The sequence below is a fragment of the Asterias rubens genome, chromosome 6, assembly GCF_902459465.1.
Source record: "Asterias rubens chromosome 6, eAstRub1.3, whole genome shotgun sequence".
NCBI classification, from domain to species: Eukaryota; Metazoa; Echinodermata; class Asteroidea; order Forcipulatida; family Asteriidae; genus Asterias; species Asterias rubens.
In genome coordinates this window covers 14,525,156-14,542,792 of record NC_047067.1, presented here as the reverse complement: position 1 = coordinate 14,542,792, position 17,637 = coordinate 14,525,156, and the positions used below count along the sequence as shown (strand labels likewise).

The 17,637-nt window shown below is 38.4% G+C and overlaps 3 protein-coding genes across 12 annotated transcripts in view; 1 reads left to right on the top strand and 2 right to left on the bottom strand.

Moving 5' to 3' along the window:
- The window catches only part of LOC117291125 (dynein heavy chain 7, axonemal-like), a 118,953-nt gene extending 118,568 nt beyond the window's left edge, over positions 1–385 (bottom strand). For all 6 annotated transcript variants that reach the window (XM_033772661.1, XM_033772663.1, XM_033772665.1 and 3 more), the window contains exon 1: positions 142–385. In XM_033772661.1, coding sequence (XP_033628552.1) covers positions 142–156 — 15 coding nt within the window. In that variant the 5' untranslated portion in view covers positions 157–385. The remainder of the gene's footprint in view (positions 1–141) is intronic.
- Positions 315–16,551, top strand: LOC117291127. Of its 5 annotated transcripts, none has more exons than XM_033772672.1 (7): positions 315–342; positions 1,202–1,232; positions 1,960–2,110; positions 2,892–3,040; positions 4,682–4,752; positions 5,262–5,412; positions 13,172–13,857. In XM_033772672.1, the coding sequence occupies exons 3-6, from the start codon at positions 2,014–2,016 to the stop codon at positions 5,392–5,394; spliced, it is 450 nt and encodes a 149-aa protein (XP_033628563.1). In that variant the 5' UTR covers positions 315–342; positions 1,202–1,232; positions 1,960–2,013; the 3' UTR covers positions 5,395–5,412; positions 13,172–13,857. The 5 variants fall into 5 exon arrangements, 4 of the variants coding, with proteins under 4 accessions (XP_033628563.1, XP_033628562.1, XP_033628560.1 ...); XR_004519125.1 differs by lacking the exon at positions 315–342 and adding an exon at positions 16,466–16,550 and having other exon boundaries at positions 1,213–1,299; positions 13,172–13,242; XM_033772671.1 differs by lacking the exons at positions 315–342; positions 13,172–13,857 and adding an exon at positions 16,466–16,551 and having other exon boundaries at positions 1,213–1,299.
- The window catches only part of LOC117291126 (probable G-protein coupled receptor 158), a 36,843-nt gene continuing 34,117 nt past the window's right edge, over positions 14,912–17,637 (bottom strand). Inside the window, exons 7-8 of the mRNA XM_033772668.1 lie at positions 16,503–16,661; positions 14,912–16,178 (exon numbers count right to left, since the gene is read on the bottom strand). Coding sequence (XP_033628559.1) covers positions 15,873–16,178; positions 16,503–16,661 — 465 coding nt within the window. The 3' untranslated portion in view covers positions 14,912–15,872. The remainder of the gene's footprint in view (positions 16,179–16,502; positions 16,662–17,637) is intronic.

The window sequence follows — 17,637 nt, the reverse complement described above, 5'->3', positions numbered from 1 at the left end:
AAAAGCCGAAACTGGACCCTCACTCCTCAGTCTCTCACCCTGTGCTTTTTAAGTTTGAATATATAAATATTGAAACATATTGTTTTTATATTTTGTTATGACACTCACTCAGTCACTGTTTATTTCAAATTTGTGTATTACCTGAACGTCGGCCATTTTGTCTGACTTTCTTTGCTGAAGACGAATTCAAGTTCTTGAACTTTTGCCCTACTCTGCAGAGAAAAACCTCCACATTCCTGCAGTTGTCAGGATAGGGAAGATCCTTAAGTACACCGTCTACTTATTCAGTAGACGATGCATGCACGCGTCATATTCTCAGATATTGAAGAAACACAAAAAGTGGTATTTAAAAATAAAACCTGTAGAGAAAATCGTCAGCGCTCAGATTTTGTGTTGCTATGCTACGTCTTCGCAGTTGTTTATCAACCTCGAACGCAAATATCATTTTATTCATAGAAAAATAGCATAATTTGTACTTAAAAACAATGAAAATAAATATGGTTATCCTGATATATTTATATTGTATTGTATTTATTTAAGACATTATTATTTTTTATGGTTTTATGGAAAATTGTTAAATAAAGTCATCAATTAAAAAGTCAGAGCGTATGAAATATTAAAACGAATGCAGTAGCGGTATACAACTGTTGTGCATTCCGCTTGAAAGCTATCCACTCGCGTGTGCTTTTTTTCTACGAGGCACAGAAGGGAACATTAGCGATCAAAGAAATTCTTCCAGCGGTATCATTCAAATTTATATAAAAAAAACATTTTTTCTCACATTTATTTCAATCAAGCTACAACATTGACAAGAGAGAGCAATGATTCCATTTTTTATTACAAATGTTTTAAAATAACTTGAACAAGAATATGATGACTAGCCTCATAACTTCAAGCGACAAAAGTCAAAAGAAAATGATTCATGGGCAAAAAAGCGGGCGGTTTGTGAATGTATTGTGGAAGACTCCCTCCTAGCTTCAAATGTGAGGGGGGGGGGGCGGGGTTGTTCAAATCAAGGGTTTCGCAGTTTACAAAGAAATTTTAACATAACATTAAACAATTTTCCATCAACCAGACACATCCGGTAGGCTTTTTAATGCAATAGCAACAATTGCGAATACTAAAGTGAATGTCATCTTATGGCTTCCGTAGAAAGGTCAACCTTTAGGTGTATGTGTTTTAACAATTTATTTATTTATAGGTTCTGTCGACTGCTAAGAGAACATCGAAAGGTGAGGAATATTTTAGGTTCTCTTTGCTGCATCGTTTGTTTCTGCTTCTATTGCTTCTTCATAAACGGTAAGGACACAATTAGAAGGACAATATCATCTGCTATTATTGGGTGCGTTCGTTTAGCTTCCCTGGGTCTACCCCGCGGTGCTCATTCGGTGCTCACTCGGGTGAGCCCCTGACAAGAGCTAAACGTTAAAACGAACGATTACTCACCACTCACTGTTCTCGTTGTGTCACAACTTGTGAGGTCATGTACCTGGGGCCTGCCCCCAAGTGACCCACCCCACAAGCAGGGCACTGGCGGATGACGTGGCTGGGTGAGCTCTTGGGATGACTTCAAAGCTGTTTGAATGCACCAGCCAGGGGAAGACCTGGGTCGACCCAGGGAAACTAAACGAACGCACCCATGCCATAGTATTTCCATAGACCAGGGCCCAATTTCATACCTGCTTAGCAAATTGCCCAAACACTCTGCCGGTCCTCTTTCTTAAGAAGTTGCGATAACGTAACCCTCCTCCCAACGGCCGATACTATGCCCGCTGTGTGACTGTGTGAGCTGATGCACCACACTGCCACCCTGGACAGCGACGCTGCACAAAAGTAATTGACATGCATTTGTGCTAGTTCGCTGTGTTGTGACCAGGGTTCAGCATTTTGTTTAACTACAACAATCTCTCAATATCGTTTTTAATAACAAAACTGTTGTTGCCTCAGTATTTTACTTAGGTAGGAAGGTACAGAGACGGTGTGTTCATTTCCTGATGAGGTGATTTCTACCCAATGGGTTTCACATCTCTACCAACACTGGGGAAGGTTGCTGTATATGGAGGGGTTTTGTCTGCCTTTGGTTCTGGTTATTTCTACAAGAGAATACAAGGTTTGACTTTCAAATGTATGCCTCTTCGGTTTACTATATATATGCACAAGGCAGGCCTGTATGCTTTGTTTTTGAAAGGGCAGGGGCACTTCGCTTCGCTTTATTTGCTTTCACGTGAAGTCTGACCTTATAAATAGCAATTCTTGCTGAATTTCTCAAAGGCACTGTGGGAAGGAAAAAGGCTCAAATATACAGGGCCCATTTTTTCCTTCCCACAATGCCTTTTGGTCATTCAGCAAAATCAACCAGGCTGGAACCAGGCTTAACAATAATGAACGTAAATAGATGGAAATTTGCATTGCGGACAAAGAATATTTTGGTTTAACCCATAGGTCTATACTCTAAACACCTGGGCACAATTTCATAGAGCTGCTAGGCACAAAAATTTGCTTAGCATGAAATTTCTTCCTTGATAAAACAGGTTTACTAACCAAATTTCCATGTGATTTTCCGGATTTATAAGCAAACAAAAGCTGAATACAACTACAAGCAACAAGCACTATGCAACAAATGGAAACTTGGCTGATAATCCTGTTTTTACCGAGGAAGAAATTTTAAGCTTAGCAAATATGTGTGCTTAGCAGCTCTATGAAATTTGGCCCTGATATGAATCATGTATGCCTGCACTAGGATCTGCCAAGTTTAAGGAGTATGGTGTGTGAACAATGTAACCTTGCAATCATCTCCGAAAAGTAATTATTTTAAACACCTTTAACTGCGTCTGGCTTGGTGAAAATGAAATAGAAGATAACAAGAATGATTGTTATTTTTTTTTATTTAGAAAAACTTGCCTCTGGTAGTTACTACTCACAATCCATGAAGATTCTAAGACAACACCCAGGAGCTGCAGAAATTCTCGGTCATCCAATAAGAAGCAAGTTTCTTGACTTGGGAGATAAATTTAACGTCGTCAGCGCAACAGAAGCAAATGTAATTATTATGTTTCTCTTATGTAGGCCTATCTCAAAAAATACATTTTGATTTTATGTTTTTCTTTGCAAATTGTTGTGGGGGTGGACTTTAGCTTGCATCCCTGGCACCACTTTCACAAGCAACCTGTGAGGTTTATGTCGCAGCGTGCAGATATCTTTAATACTACATAAATAAATTAATGCTGCGAAAGTAATCATTTTATCAAATTTAAATGTTCATTGAATAAAAACTAGTGCTGTATCTATGTTCCAGTGCTCAGTTCTCCAACCCCTGGATCTTATACTCACTTTTTTAGTGTCAATAAGGATTCTGAATGGAGAATTTTGTTGCAAGCTGGTTTATATGGGCTCTGCCATTTGATGACAGAGCCTGTCACGTAATGTAGTGGTGATAGTGGCCCGGTATCGGCCATTTCACTAAGGAAATATTATTTGCTCTCCATCCCACCAGAGCCAAATTACAAAGAGTTGCCTTTAAAAGCACTACAATAATGTACAAAACACCAGCAATTTGCTTATTGGAAAAGGGTTACCAGTCAAAATACCATGTTATGTGTACGGTTTATGGCTGGTTCCCTGCTCATGTTTGCAAAGCAGAAATCTTTTAAGCACTATTTTGGAAATATGCCCAGGCAGGTACCCTTCAGAATAAACCTGATCTAGACAGAACAGGGTTATAATGTGGTGTACTTGTAGTGTGTGGCTATACTTTTTGTATGTGCCTCTCTGCATGCAGTGCCTAGCTTTACCTGATTTAGTACCTCTGTGCTGTTCAAACGGGCGTCGGTAGAGACCCCATGCACTCTCTGTATCTCTACCACTTGCTCTGTCTATGACCACAAGCAATTATCAACTGGTACCAAGTTTCAAAAACACTCAGCCCACTCTTAAACCAGCACCAACATGATATTCCCTCAAGCTTACCAGTGACATACCTGGAACATTCCTGAGAGACTCTGCCCACAGAACAAACGGGATCAGAACATAGCAATGTCTATGTGTTTGTATAATAAGTGTTGCTGCTGCACAGTAGCACTTGCACACCTGGCAAAACTATTTACAAAATAAAAGCTGTTGCACAGTAGCAATTCCCAGTAGCAACTTACTTATGGCCCTCCACTTCAATCTTTGTGGTGAATAAATATAATTTCACGTGCATGAAATCACCTTCCAACTTGGAAGAATTTTTTAAAAGTTGGAAATGTTTAAATATTTGTAAGCACTTTTCTTTTATAAGGATGATATTCACCTTGAAATGTATGAAATGTAATATCAATAGATGGTAAAATTTGCATGGTGATAAAGAATATTCATTTTGGTTTATATCCATATACACCGATGTGTGTTAGCACTGTATACTAGGTGCTTTTCCCTCGTTCTGTAAATAAAAATAACAGGCACATTACTCGGTGGAACCAAACCCATGACCTTCTATAGCAGTGTCATACCATGGAGCATTTATAGCTCCATGGTCATACCAACTAGACCACCGAGATTGCCTGTACCTAAATGTAATATTATTTTTGTATCTTCCGAATTTATAGTTACTTCTTATTTCCACACATGCACAGCTTCAAACATCAAACACTGTTACTTTAACAACAAAAATCTAATTATTTGTTGGTGATTTGTTTTTCAGATTGCGATTCCAGTAAAGGGAAAGAATAGAAAAGGCACCCTGTACACATGGTCCACAAGACAAGGAGAGGGGTAAGCAATATAGACCCCTTAAATATGACAACACAAAAAGGTTGAACAGCGCCCTCATTAAGGTCTCTAGAAGACCTCTCATTGGTTGAGAGTTATTTTCACTGTTTGACCTCAGTATTATGGTGGCCTGTAACAGGAGTTTACTGTTGAAGTTTCTAGCTAGCTAGACCAGCATGCACCTCATTTTCAAAATGGGTATTTGCGAAAAGGTCTATTGGCGTCATCTTGATGGTGGCCTGGGCGAATGGTCTATGGTCTTAATAATAATAATATAGATATTTCTAAAGCCCCTTTAACAACAATCAAAGCCCTGTACCATAACAAGACGAAGAAACAAGAAAGACAAAACAACAAAGGATTAAGCCTTAAGGACGAGGCCGACTGAAAAAGTAGGTTTTGAGGTTTTTCTTTTTTTACATGTGATGTCACAAGTCATCCTGAAAATGAATTGATGCTAGAACTTACCTTACATAATCTTTGTCATTATTGTTTGGTTTGTGGATAAACAGTTGGGAAGTAAAGAAAATTCAGCTGAAGTTGAAAGACACAGAGAACAAAGTGACCATCTTTTCTGTGGGGACCCATGGCCAGGAAGAAGACGGCGATAATCAAGATACAAGCGCTGAGTTACTGGAGAGCTGAAGAGGAGACATTAACAAGGTATGGTGTAACTAAACTACTTTCTATTACTTTGTTGCAGTACAAGCTGCTATCAAATACAGGATTTGGACTGGTCTCCTGCCACCAGGCCTGCTCTCATTTTTAAAGTGATGGTACTGTTTGGTCAACATGGCGTGTCATGGCCCTAGCAGTTAGGAGCACTGGTTTCAAGCTCTGGTGTGGGTTCGAGTCCGAGTCTAGACACCTGTGATCTGACACTTTTGTTAAAACAATAATGCTTTGTCCTTTGGATGGGGCGTAAAGTCGTTGGTCCTGTCTGTTGTGTAACTCACGTAAAAGAACCCAGTGCACTTATTGAAAATAGAATGGGTGCAACCCGGTGTTCCTGGTCCGATTGGCAGCATATTGCGCCACAGTACCTTGTAAACCATTACATGGTGCTATATAAAAGGAGTGCATGTAGGTCTCATAATTCAAACGTAGTCCCACATACCTTGCAGGAAAATACTGTATGTTATAGCGCCTTAAGGATATGGCGCTATATAAGAAGCCACTGTTATTAATTAACAAACAACCTAATGATCCAAGTGCAATAGATTGATTGATTGATTGATTGAATTTATTCGGATAAAAATACAGCAAGAACATACTCAAAATACAAACATGGTAATGACAAGTTCAAATCATTAGAAAGGTTAAAGTCAGTGACTGAGATGTCTTGTCTTCCTTTTATACTTTCCTTACCTTGGGCGACTTTAGTCGATTGCACTCACTCTTCCTAAAATTAGGGGACTTGAGTGTGTTTATTTGTTTGTTTAGATGCTTATCCCATCAAGAGAACTCTGCAAACTCCCAAAAAAGGATATAAACGCCAAGCTGGCAACAGCCAATCTCTCTCATACAAACATCAGTTTAAGGTCTATGATTATGAATTGCACAAATCAAGAAATTGTGATTCCGTAACTTGACGTCAATACTCATTCTTGTCATTGTGAAGTCAGAGGTTAGCTTGGGGGATTCGAACATACAACCTTGTAATTGCAAGTCCTGCAATCTAACCACTTGACCACGGTGACATATTTACACTCATACCCACCCTCGTTACCATAGATGATTTAAGTTCTTCTTCCCTTGTAGTGCAGCCTTCTTGAAGACAGTCGCACTGCCAGACACACCAGGGCAAACCCCTTCTCTTTGCGATAAGTGTGTACTGGGGTCTTTTACGCGTGTTGATAATAGTGTTTTTATAACAACACAAGGCATGAACAGCTTTACGTCCCATTCGAAGGACAAATGGTTAAGTGTCTTGCTTATTGACACAGTGTCACAACCGGGACTCGAACCGACACTCTGCTGATCAGAAACATCAGAGCTTGAATACGGTGCACTTTACTGCTCAGGCTTGACACAACACACGGTTTAATGTCTGCGATTATGAACTGCACAAATCAAGATATTGTGATTCAATAACCAGTCGAGGATAATTATTATAGTCATTGTGAAATCAGCGGCTAGCTTGGGGGATTCGAACTTGCAACCTTGTAATTGCAAGTCCTTCAGTCTAACCACTGGACCACTGTGACATCTAAAACCCCACTTCCTAACCATAGACGACTTTAGTTGACTAAATGATAAAAAAATTAAAAACAAAACGGCGAGACAAACATAAAGAGACTCTACAGCAGCTGTTGTTTGTGTCATTGTTTTTATTTTCTTCTTTATTTTGTTTGAGGTATCCATACACTCCGAGTTACACTTCACACCTAAAAAAAAACTCACAAAAATTGCGCTCAACCAATCACCTTACCTTTATACAAGATTTAACATTCATACATGCAGTGTGTGTGGGACGCAAATTCACAATGAGACCCTAGGGGAGTATACATTCGTCTGTGATGACATTACCCTGCAAGTTGTGTCAGATTTCATTACAACACAGGTCTCGTTTTACAACATGAACGCCATTGAAAATCTAAGAGAGAGAAGAAATATGGTGAATGATGGCGCCTTTTAAAAGGGATTGTATTCGTTTGGTAATTGGAACCCACTGTTTATATTAATCCTGGGCCCAATTTCATAGAGCTGCTAAGCACAAGAATTTTGCTTAGCATGAAATTTCTTCCTTGATAAAACAGGATTACCAACCAAATTTCCATTTGTTGGATGTTGCTTGTTACTGGTATTCAGCTGTTAATTGCTTATCCTGAAAATCACGTGGATTTTGGTTGGTAATCCTGTTTTTATCAAGGAAGAAATTTCATGCTCAGCAAATTTTGTGTGCTTAGCAGCTCTATGAAATTGGGCCCAGGTTGTAGATGCACCACAAAACTACCCTCTAAAAATCTGGAATGGTTATGTCCACTGGAATACTTTATGAGAGAAACGTTACTGTCAGTAACTCTTATTCAAATTTGTAGGGATACAAAGTGATATATTTTTCCATAACTGTCTTTGAAGTGAAATGATTCTTAAAATGCTGTTGTACTTCTTCCCAAGTAAGTTGTAATTGCAACTATTTGAAAACGAACCCTTTAAAGACATTGGACACCTTTGGTAATTGTCACAGACCAGTCTTCTCACATGGTGTATCTCAGCATATGCACAAAATAAAAAAAGCTGTATTGTCACATGAAGTTGTGTGCTTTCAGATGCTTGATTTCGAGACCTCACGCATGAGGTCTCGAAATCAATTCAATTATTTTACTTAGAAATATATCCTTTCTCAAAAACTTAGTTATTTCAGAGGGAGCAATTTCTCACAATGTTTTATACTATCAACAGCTCGCCGTTGCTCATTACAAAGTAAATTTTTATGCGAACACTTATTTTGAGTAATTACCAAAAGTCTCCGTGCCTTTAATCATGTTAGTTTTAGAAATCTAAAAGAATGATAATGCGAAAGTATTGTGGCTCCCGCTGGATGGTCGGTGCATGCTAATTGGTAATCCAATATGGCAGACATTTCACATTGCTATGATTAATGTTATATCACTGAGAAGGGTCTTATTGCATAGAAGCAGAAACTCGAGAACACTGAGCGAGCCAATACACCTGCGACTGAATTGTGAGACCATTTTATGGACTTGCATGTTTTTTTTTAATGCATGTATAACAATAATTATGATGTCCCATGACATGGATGTACGACAAAATTAAATACTTCCTGCGAATGTGAATGATACGAATTTTGACGTCAAAATTTGGCAAAAAATTATTCGCGTCAGTTGACCTGTCTCAACTCCTGCAAAGCATTCGGTGCGAAAACAATCTTGTGACGCAAAAATTTGTGTTGCGTTCACATTTGCAGGAAGTATGATCAAGTTTAAAGGAACACGTTGCCTTGGATCGGTCGAGTTGGTCTTTGAAAAGCGTTTATAACAGTTTGTTCAAAAGTGCATATGGTTAGAAAGATGTTTTAAAAGTAGAATACAATGATCCACACATATTTGCCTAGAAATTGCGTGGTTTTCTTTTTACTTTGCGAACTAACACGGTCGGCCATTTATGGGAGTCAAAAATTTGACTCCCATAAATGGCCGACCATGTTTGTCGACGAGGTAAAGGAAAACCACGCAATTTCAAGTGATACTTGTGTGGATCATTATCTACTTTTAAAACATCTTTCTAGCCATAATGCATTTTATAACAAACGGTTATAAACGCTTTTCAAAGACCAACTCGACCGGTCCAAGGCAACGTGTTTTGGATCAACCAATACAAATCTGCAGTCTCTGTTTTGCCGTAATTTTATAAACAAAATGTGGTATCAAGGTGCTGTACATAGGTTAGGTGGAACAAGCGTCCACAGCATGCAGGACAGTTGAGCTCAGTGTTCTTTGGGCTCCGTTTCCATTGACTATTGGCAACATGATATACCTTGATTACGGATTTTTGCCATTTTTGTTTGGCCCCGTGTGGGTACATAGCAATGCTAATCAGTGCAGGTAAGGGACCAGTCTAGTTTTCGGTATTCGATTGGGCCGCTTTTTAGTAGCTTTCCACTTCAAGGGCCCAACTGGCATTAATCAAAATTAATTCTAATTGCAAAATGTATGTGTTGAAGAAAGTTCCTTCCTGTGAAAATTGTGTTACTTTTACAAGCTGAAAACTACTTACAACCAGTCTCAACCAGCCCCAACCAGTTCCCCTAGGGTTGAAAATTGTGCTATTTTCACAAGCTGAAAACTACTTACAACCAGTCTCAACCAGCCCTAACCAGTTCCCCTAGGGTTGAAAATTGTGCTATTTTCACAAGCTGAAAACTACTTACAACCAGTCTCAACCAGCCCTAACCAGTTCCCCTAGGGTTGAAAATTGTGCTTTTTTCACAAGCTGAAAACTACTTACAACCAGTCTCAACCAGCCCTAACCAGTTCCCCTAGGGTTGAAAATTGTGCTATTTTCACAAGCTGAAAACTACTTACAACCAGTCTCAACCAGCCCTAACCAGTTCCCCTAGGGTTGAAAATTGTGCTACTTTTACAAGCTGAAAACTACTTACAACCAGCCCTAACCAGTTCCCCATGGGTTGAAAATTGTGCTACTTTTACAGGCTGAAAACTAGTTACAACCAGTCTCAACCAGCCCTAACCAGTTCCCCATGTGTTGAAAATTGTGCTACTTTTACAAGCTGAAAACTACTTACAACCAGTCTCAACCAGCCCTGACCAGTTCCCCTAGTGTTCCTGATTGTTTGTATCCCAAACACACGCGAGTCTAACCTACACTTCACATTATTAAAGTGAGAATTTGTTCCCCCAAAAATACTTGGCTTTGTACAGATCAACTTGCATATACATGGATTATAATATCACACATGCATTTGTTAAATAACTATTTACAATATCACAACACCTTTAAAATATCAAATAATTATGTGTAAATAACCCATTACTACTAATACCTGTTTACTGAAATTCAGTTGCCAAAAATTAAAAACAAATGTCATTGCAACCCTAACAGAAGCTTGAACAATAGAGGTCACTTCAATGACAGCTAAATTTTCTGTTAAAACCTAAGACTCATCCTTAATTCACTCATTTATTAATATAATTTTTAACTAATCAAAAGAGGTGATCAAAACAAAAAGTGTGATTGCACAGTGCTAACATGTACTATAAAAAAAACACTTTTATGGTCGTTTCAGAGTCCTTATGACCCTAGTCTTAGGGTCATGTCACACAAGTCAATTTACAGACCACCAGTTCCAGGCAATCTCTAATAAGAGAATTCATTCACATTTCAGTGTTCTCATTATTTTCTTGAGGATAGTAAATTACAGCTAAAAGAATGTCTCTTGTGCTACCCAAGTGTTCCTTGTGCATACAGTACGGTTGATTCATAGAGTTATTTATAAGAACTAGAGGACGCACTGGCCTATATACGCACCCAGGCATGCGCGCAGGCGGCCATTTTCTAAGTTGACAAAACAGCCATCTCACAGCGAGTGTTTGTGCAGCCATTTTGTAAGTTGAACAAACAGCAGTGTGAGCAACTTTATAAAAAATAAAAAAACTCAAACGTGTATTTCATATTCAACGCGCGTACAGAATGGCGCGCTTGTCATTTTGCAGTCCCGTCACATTTGTGCAAGCAGCATCACCAGTCGTGCGCCCTCTAGTTCTTATATATACCTCTATGGGTTGATTGCCTCGAGTTAAAGTGTGCACCATGTTTAACTAAAGGTTGACTATTTTGACTTGAACCTAGGCTGGTTGATCGACCATTGGCCGACTGCTGTGGTTGACCATTTGGAACTAGCCTTGGAACCATGGTTCTTTCCATGGTCCTGCTGGTCTGTTGCATGCTAACACACAAAAGCGCAGAATGGAACAGGTGACACTATAGCGAAAACGCTGAAGGCAATGGAGTGTTGAATACTGTGGTACCAATGGTTGACTAGACTTTCAAAGGAGTCTTTCGGATGCGTGCGTCACTGCACAAGTACGTTGCTAGTCAGTGTTCAATCATGTGTCGACTAAATTTGGGGCCCTCCAACTTGCTCTGTAAAAACGGCCCTGTGTGACAAGGCCTTTTTAGTTGCCTGCAAAAAAATTGCCTTGTGTGACAAGGCCCTTGGGTCAAAGATACAACCTTTTAATGTTCATCCCTCCATCTAAACTAGAACATCCTTTACCCATCCTTTTACACTTTCATCAAACTATCGTAGAAGAATTGTACATGTTACAGGAGTGGCGGACAATAAGATAGATAAACACAATAATCAATACAACAATAAATTCAGATAACAAAACAATCCTTTCTTGAAGATTTTTGTAAAAGTTATATACACTGTACTACAATGAGAAATTTAGATTTAACATTTATACTTAACAATATATGTAAAACAATTATATTGACTTATTAACTTGGTCAAGTGAATTACTTGTTGGTCGTAATTTTATGGTTAGCAATTTGTAGCAATATAAAGTCTTGTTTGTGTTTGAAATATGTTCCGTAGTACATGTATATATGGAGATAACCCTTCAGTCGCTGTTTTTAAGGAAAAACAAATTGTTCCACTAGAAGTGTTTAGTTTGCTGCTGTTATTACTGCTTCAAACTGGTTAGAACTGGACTGAACCAGCCCAAACCATGAAGGGTGAACTATTTACTTTCTTAGAGTATGAATGCATATTTTTTAAGAAAACAAATTTATCAAAGGTCCTTAATTCTAGTTTATAGCGCCATCTAATTTCAGTCCGTTAATCATTCAAATACATAATTTGTTCTCTTTTTTGTTGTAAACTTGCTGTGGTGATATGACTAAACCTAATGGTTACTTTGAAAAGGTGCAAGTATTTAATTGATTTCTTTGAATGAGTTAAAAAGGTGGGAAAACATGTATGAGGTTAAGTAATTTGTTATGATATGGTCAAGTTTGAAGGTTAAGTGCAGAATTGCTACGTTAGCAAAATCACTTTAAAAAATCACTTCTGCAAGGTTGAAACATTATGTGGCCATTTTGAAAAAAACTGTATGTGCATAAATGAAACAATCTCCTAATAAGCCTATATGTATTTGTAGCCCCTAATATTCCTTTACACGCCCTTCTTGACTTGTAAAATGTAAACCGGTAACTGATATGTGATAATTTTCTTCAAACTTTCTAAAAGTACAATTAACATATAAAACTTTTTGTCCGAGTTGATATAAAAAAGGTTATATTTAAACATGAAGTTTTCAATATTAGGAATCTTAAATCCATGCTTGAATGCTTACAAAACTGCAAAGTCACATAATTTGTATAATTATGATCTGGATGCTATCCCAGATCTCATTAGTCGGGGGAAAAACTGACCTTTAAGTTCCGTTTGAATTTGTGAATACCTCTGACCTCATTCAAATGAAATCCAATATTATTAGGAGTATAAGATGAGTACGGTAGATGGCCTTAGCTTTCGATCCAAACCGGACCTTCTTCATCAGAGGCATAAACAAGTATAAACAAATATCGTATGAGTAAGAGTATAAGAGATATAGACCTTGATCACGGTGTGGTCATCTTGATTTTACTCCATTCCAACTCATTGTAACCAAACTGAGGCTGAACAAAATAATAGTTTGGTGGCATGCGCAATGAGTAGGCATTCATTACTGTTATTGGAAACAGGGAACATGACCAAGATGGTGACAGCGTGTTAAAGGTCTATAGTATTGTTGAATCGAAGTTAGTAAAGGCTTGACCTTTGCTTAGTCTATAAAACTGTTAAAGGTAAGCTCCATTAAAGAAAGCGGCTAGAATAGAACATCCTTTTCCTCTGGCAACTCACACCTGTTATCTATACTTTACCAAACAGTGGAACTAATTCATGCACAACCAGTAGGGCTGCTGACTGCTCAGGACAGATTTACTGCTAAACCATTACATGTAAGTTAAATAAACCATGTAGTTCAATGTAAAAAATATGTATATTTTCTGCGTCTTTGTAGCCAAACTCAGAAATTCTTTAATAGAGCTTTCCCGTAATGCGTACAGAAAGGCTAGTTTAAACTTCTAGGGCTTGTGAACGCAAACTCAAAGCAAATCATGTTATGCTTAAATCCTCAAATGCTCATTTTGTTTTCAAATATTTAAGGATATCAAAGTATTCTTTGTACTCATTATCTCACCAATTACTAACTATAATATAATTTTAATAATACGCATTAGATTCCTTAACAGTTAATCAAACTTCACTGATCAATGACACGCGCAATAATTTACAATTTTATTCTAGACTTTTTTGCTCTAAATTCAACATTTACTCCCTTTTTCTCGCTGAAGTATATTTTTTTGTTCTCTATCACACATTAACAAACAACACCTCATCCACTGTTGCCAGGGAAATCTAATATATTGTGCTTGTATATAAAAAAATAAGTGACTTATTTTTTATTTTATGAAAAAGTTTTTCAAACTTCTCTGCCATCAATTAGTAATCGCTTTAAGACGCTTAATGTTGTCCGCAATACACGCTGTGATTCAAATCTCATTGGCCAAATTACATAGAGCTATGAAAAGATAACTTTATCTTCTGAGCAAAATTCTCCCGGGAAATCCGTCAAAATAACTCAGCACCACAAGTTATTTTGGCTGCTTTAATGTTTCTGCTGTTTTCTTTGGTACCTTCTTTGTTAGGCCCAGGGGTGGATTTCACAAAGGTAGTCCTAACTTAGGACTAGTCCTAGGCAATGCTAAGAGAAAGGACCAGTCCTAAGTTAGGATGAGTTACTGGTCCCTCCTAACTTAGGACTGGTCCTATCTCTTAGCATTGCCTAGGACTAGTCCTAAGTTAGGACTACCTTTGTGAAATACACCCCAGTAGCTCTAAGACAAACATTATTGTGCCCAGATGTGCCATTGTTTTGGTGTCATATTCTTTAGAGCTTGATATCACAAATGAAAGTTACGCTCAGCAAAGTCTTTTTCTTCTATTTATAGTGTAGCTCTATGAACTGTGGCCTGGATTTTCAATGCAATTTAACAAAAAGTATTGCACAGTTGAGCTGTGTCAATTGGTCTGTACATAACTTATTTTCCAAAAAGTTTCAGTTGTTCTTAGAAGATAAAATTTTGAAAATTCCTGTACCATATGAAATGAAATATGTAAATGAACATGCTTGAATTTATACACTGGACTTTGGTTATAAATATAATATAAACTATACTGTTGTGCGCACACATGGCTATTCCTTTTTATTAGTTAGAACTATTATTTACAGATATTTTACTATAGCCATGGTTTAGATCTGAAAGGCACTGGACACCTTTGGTAATTGTCAGAGACCAGTTTTCTTACTTGGGAGTATCTCGACATATGCATAAAATAACAAACCTGTGAAAATTTGAACTCAATTGGTCGTCGAGGTTGCGAGGGGAACAATGGAAGAAAAAACATCCTTGTCACACAAGTTGTGTGCTTTCAGACGCTTGAATTCGAGACCTCAGCTGAGGTCTTGAATTCTTTTCAAATATTTTAGTGAGAAATTACTTCTTTCCCAGAATATGTTACTTCAGAGGGAGCCGTTTCTCACAATGGTTTATACTAACAGCTCTCCATTGCTCATCAAGTAAGTACCAATAGTGTTCAGTGCCTTTAAAGATATGTTCCATGCTCAAGTTAATTGAGATTTCAAAACACAAGTCAAAACAAAGGATATGATATTTTATTGAGATTTTTGAAATAATTTAAGGATGCCAATATTCATACAGGTAACCTTAACTTTTACCCAATTTTTCACCTTAAAACCATGGTAACTATAGCTCCTTTCACATACACGTACTACCACAGCAGTCTGTGTGGAGGTTAAGTCCACTGCGCACAAGTCATGGGGTTTCTACATAATACAACCTGTACAAACAGAAGAAACCCATGCACTAATGCTAGCCCAGTCAACCTCGTTCCCAGGGGTGATCGATCTCGCCGCGCCATTTTTTTCCAGCATGCCTTGCTCCATCATAACCTCTGGAAGTGTAACGCCAAAATAGCCAAATATAAGGGATATTACAATTAGTCCTGTTGTTGATTCGTTTTATGTTGGGCGTGGATGCGCTGTGTGTAATAAAAGTCCTAAACTTGCCTTGGCGTTCAGTGTTGCATGACAAAAAACGTGAATACGTACATCTTTATACACACGCGTTTCGGCGTATAGAGCTTTTTGAAGACGCACAGCGTTTTTTATTTTGCGCGTATATGATAGCCAATCAACGACACGGATCAGAGTTTCCCTCCCAGGGGTTAGAGACGTACGCAGAGCTAGCGTGATACGGCGCGCTGCCCATGGTAGCGAGGATGTAGCCCAGTAGATACCTTTGAGGCAGTCTGGCTGGCAAAATAGTGTGGAGCCAGTTTTTCAGTCAGATAACCAAGGTCCACATAATATCTAGGTGGAGATTTGCATTACACCATTTGCTCATTCTCAATATTGCAAATGAAGTCTAAAAGATTCGGTATAAATTTTCAAAATCAGCTTGAGCATAGAATATAATGTGTATGATTTTTACAGCTCAATTTTCTGTCATTGCTGACAAAGCCATTTCTGGCTGCTGCAATGTGATTGGTCACCTGGTTCGACGTGATTGACTCGGTAGTCGTGAAGCTCGACTGCTTTCCCCAAACTCTCGTTACTCCTGGCGATTTCAGATGACCGCTCGCTCTCCGAGTGACCGCTGTGGGTACGCAGGCTGTAGCCCCGGGAGAAACGGCGTGGTGCCCGCCACTTGGACACTCCGCTCTTCTTTTTGGATGGCAGATGAGGGTTGTCGATGCGTAGAGACTTTGTCTTGTAGACCTCGAGTTGAGTGTAAAGACGTTTGAGTTCCTCCTTCAAGTAAAGAAAAATAGACGTCTTAATTAATACTAACCTCTATTTATTGGGTTGATGACTGGTCCCAATTCGGAGACTTCTCTAATACCGCAGAGTAATTATTGTAATGCAGGAGACTTCTCAGTTCTGAAAAGAACTGCTCTGCTTAAAACTACTACCTTGGCAGAAGGTAGAAAATTTGCCAGAACTACTACTTTCACTTGGATCGAGGGAACTTCTCGTTGTTAACTTTACTACTGCAGGGAAGTATTATAAGCAAGTTTTGTTTCCTTTGTTCTTTTTAGAGTGAAAAGTGAACAGTTGATGATCATGAACACATACCCTGACATCTTCCGGACTGAAGTTGTGATCATTGTTCATGTTGGAGGAACTAGAGTTTGGCCGACGGAAGGAGTTATGCCACTTGCCATCATACACGACACGTGAGTTGACACGCTCTCTGAATGACTCGTCATGCAACAGCTTATGAATTACCTTTATCTAGGATGGTGAAGACAAAAATGAAAGTCAACCAATTTTTTGTAAAAATGACTGCAAATTAGGAAGACTGTTGGAAAGGATACCACACGGGTAAGAATTTATTTGCAAGTTCGATTTGAACAAATTCTGCTGTATCTTTTCTACAAATATAAAGTAGAACATAGAATATAAAGTTATTTTTACCCAAACTGTGGACTAGATGAAATCTGTGGGCAAAATTGAATCGATTATGCCCAAGCTAAAAATCCAAACAATAGAGTTGTACAATAAAATGCTACCAAACCAGCCAACTCAGGAGAAATTGGTGTGCATTTTTTCTTTATTCCCTTGATTCTAATCATACACAAATTGATTTTAGACTCGTTATAATTTTTTCATATTATGTGGTAATGAAATCAAGGATGTTTCATAAGTGAACTCAATCACTGTAGCTTGCAAGCCTGAGGAAACCTGTAAACAAGGGTGCTTGCTATGTGACCAAAAACACCAAGACAAACCCGTACTATTTTCTGGGTTCGATTACAAGCGCTCCCAATCTTAGTACATGTGACCTATGGCTTTAATGTCCCATCTGAAGACAAAGCAAGTATCTCACACAAGGACACAAGTGTCAAGACCAGGACACAGACCAGCGCTTGAGTCTGGTGTTCTTAGTCACTCCGCCACGACACGCACAAGCCTTGCTCTTTTTATCCCATTTATCCTTTATTTTTGCTAATCATTAAGCCTGGGCGACTATTGGGAGTTGTGTTGTAGTCGCGACTCTTGATTGCGTAGTTGAGTCGCAACTACTGTTTTTCGGTTAATCGTGTCGTCACACCTAACCTACAAATATAGTTGCCCCTACCTGCTTGGTGTGTCATTCACGACTTTTCCCTACAACATAATTCACTTACGACACACAATCAGACATCAGTTACAAAATCCTTTAATCTTTTCTGTAAGAATTTTATTAACTATATACAATATGCAGGAA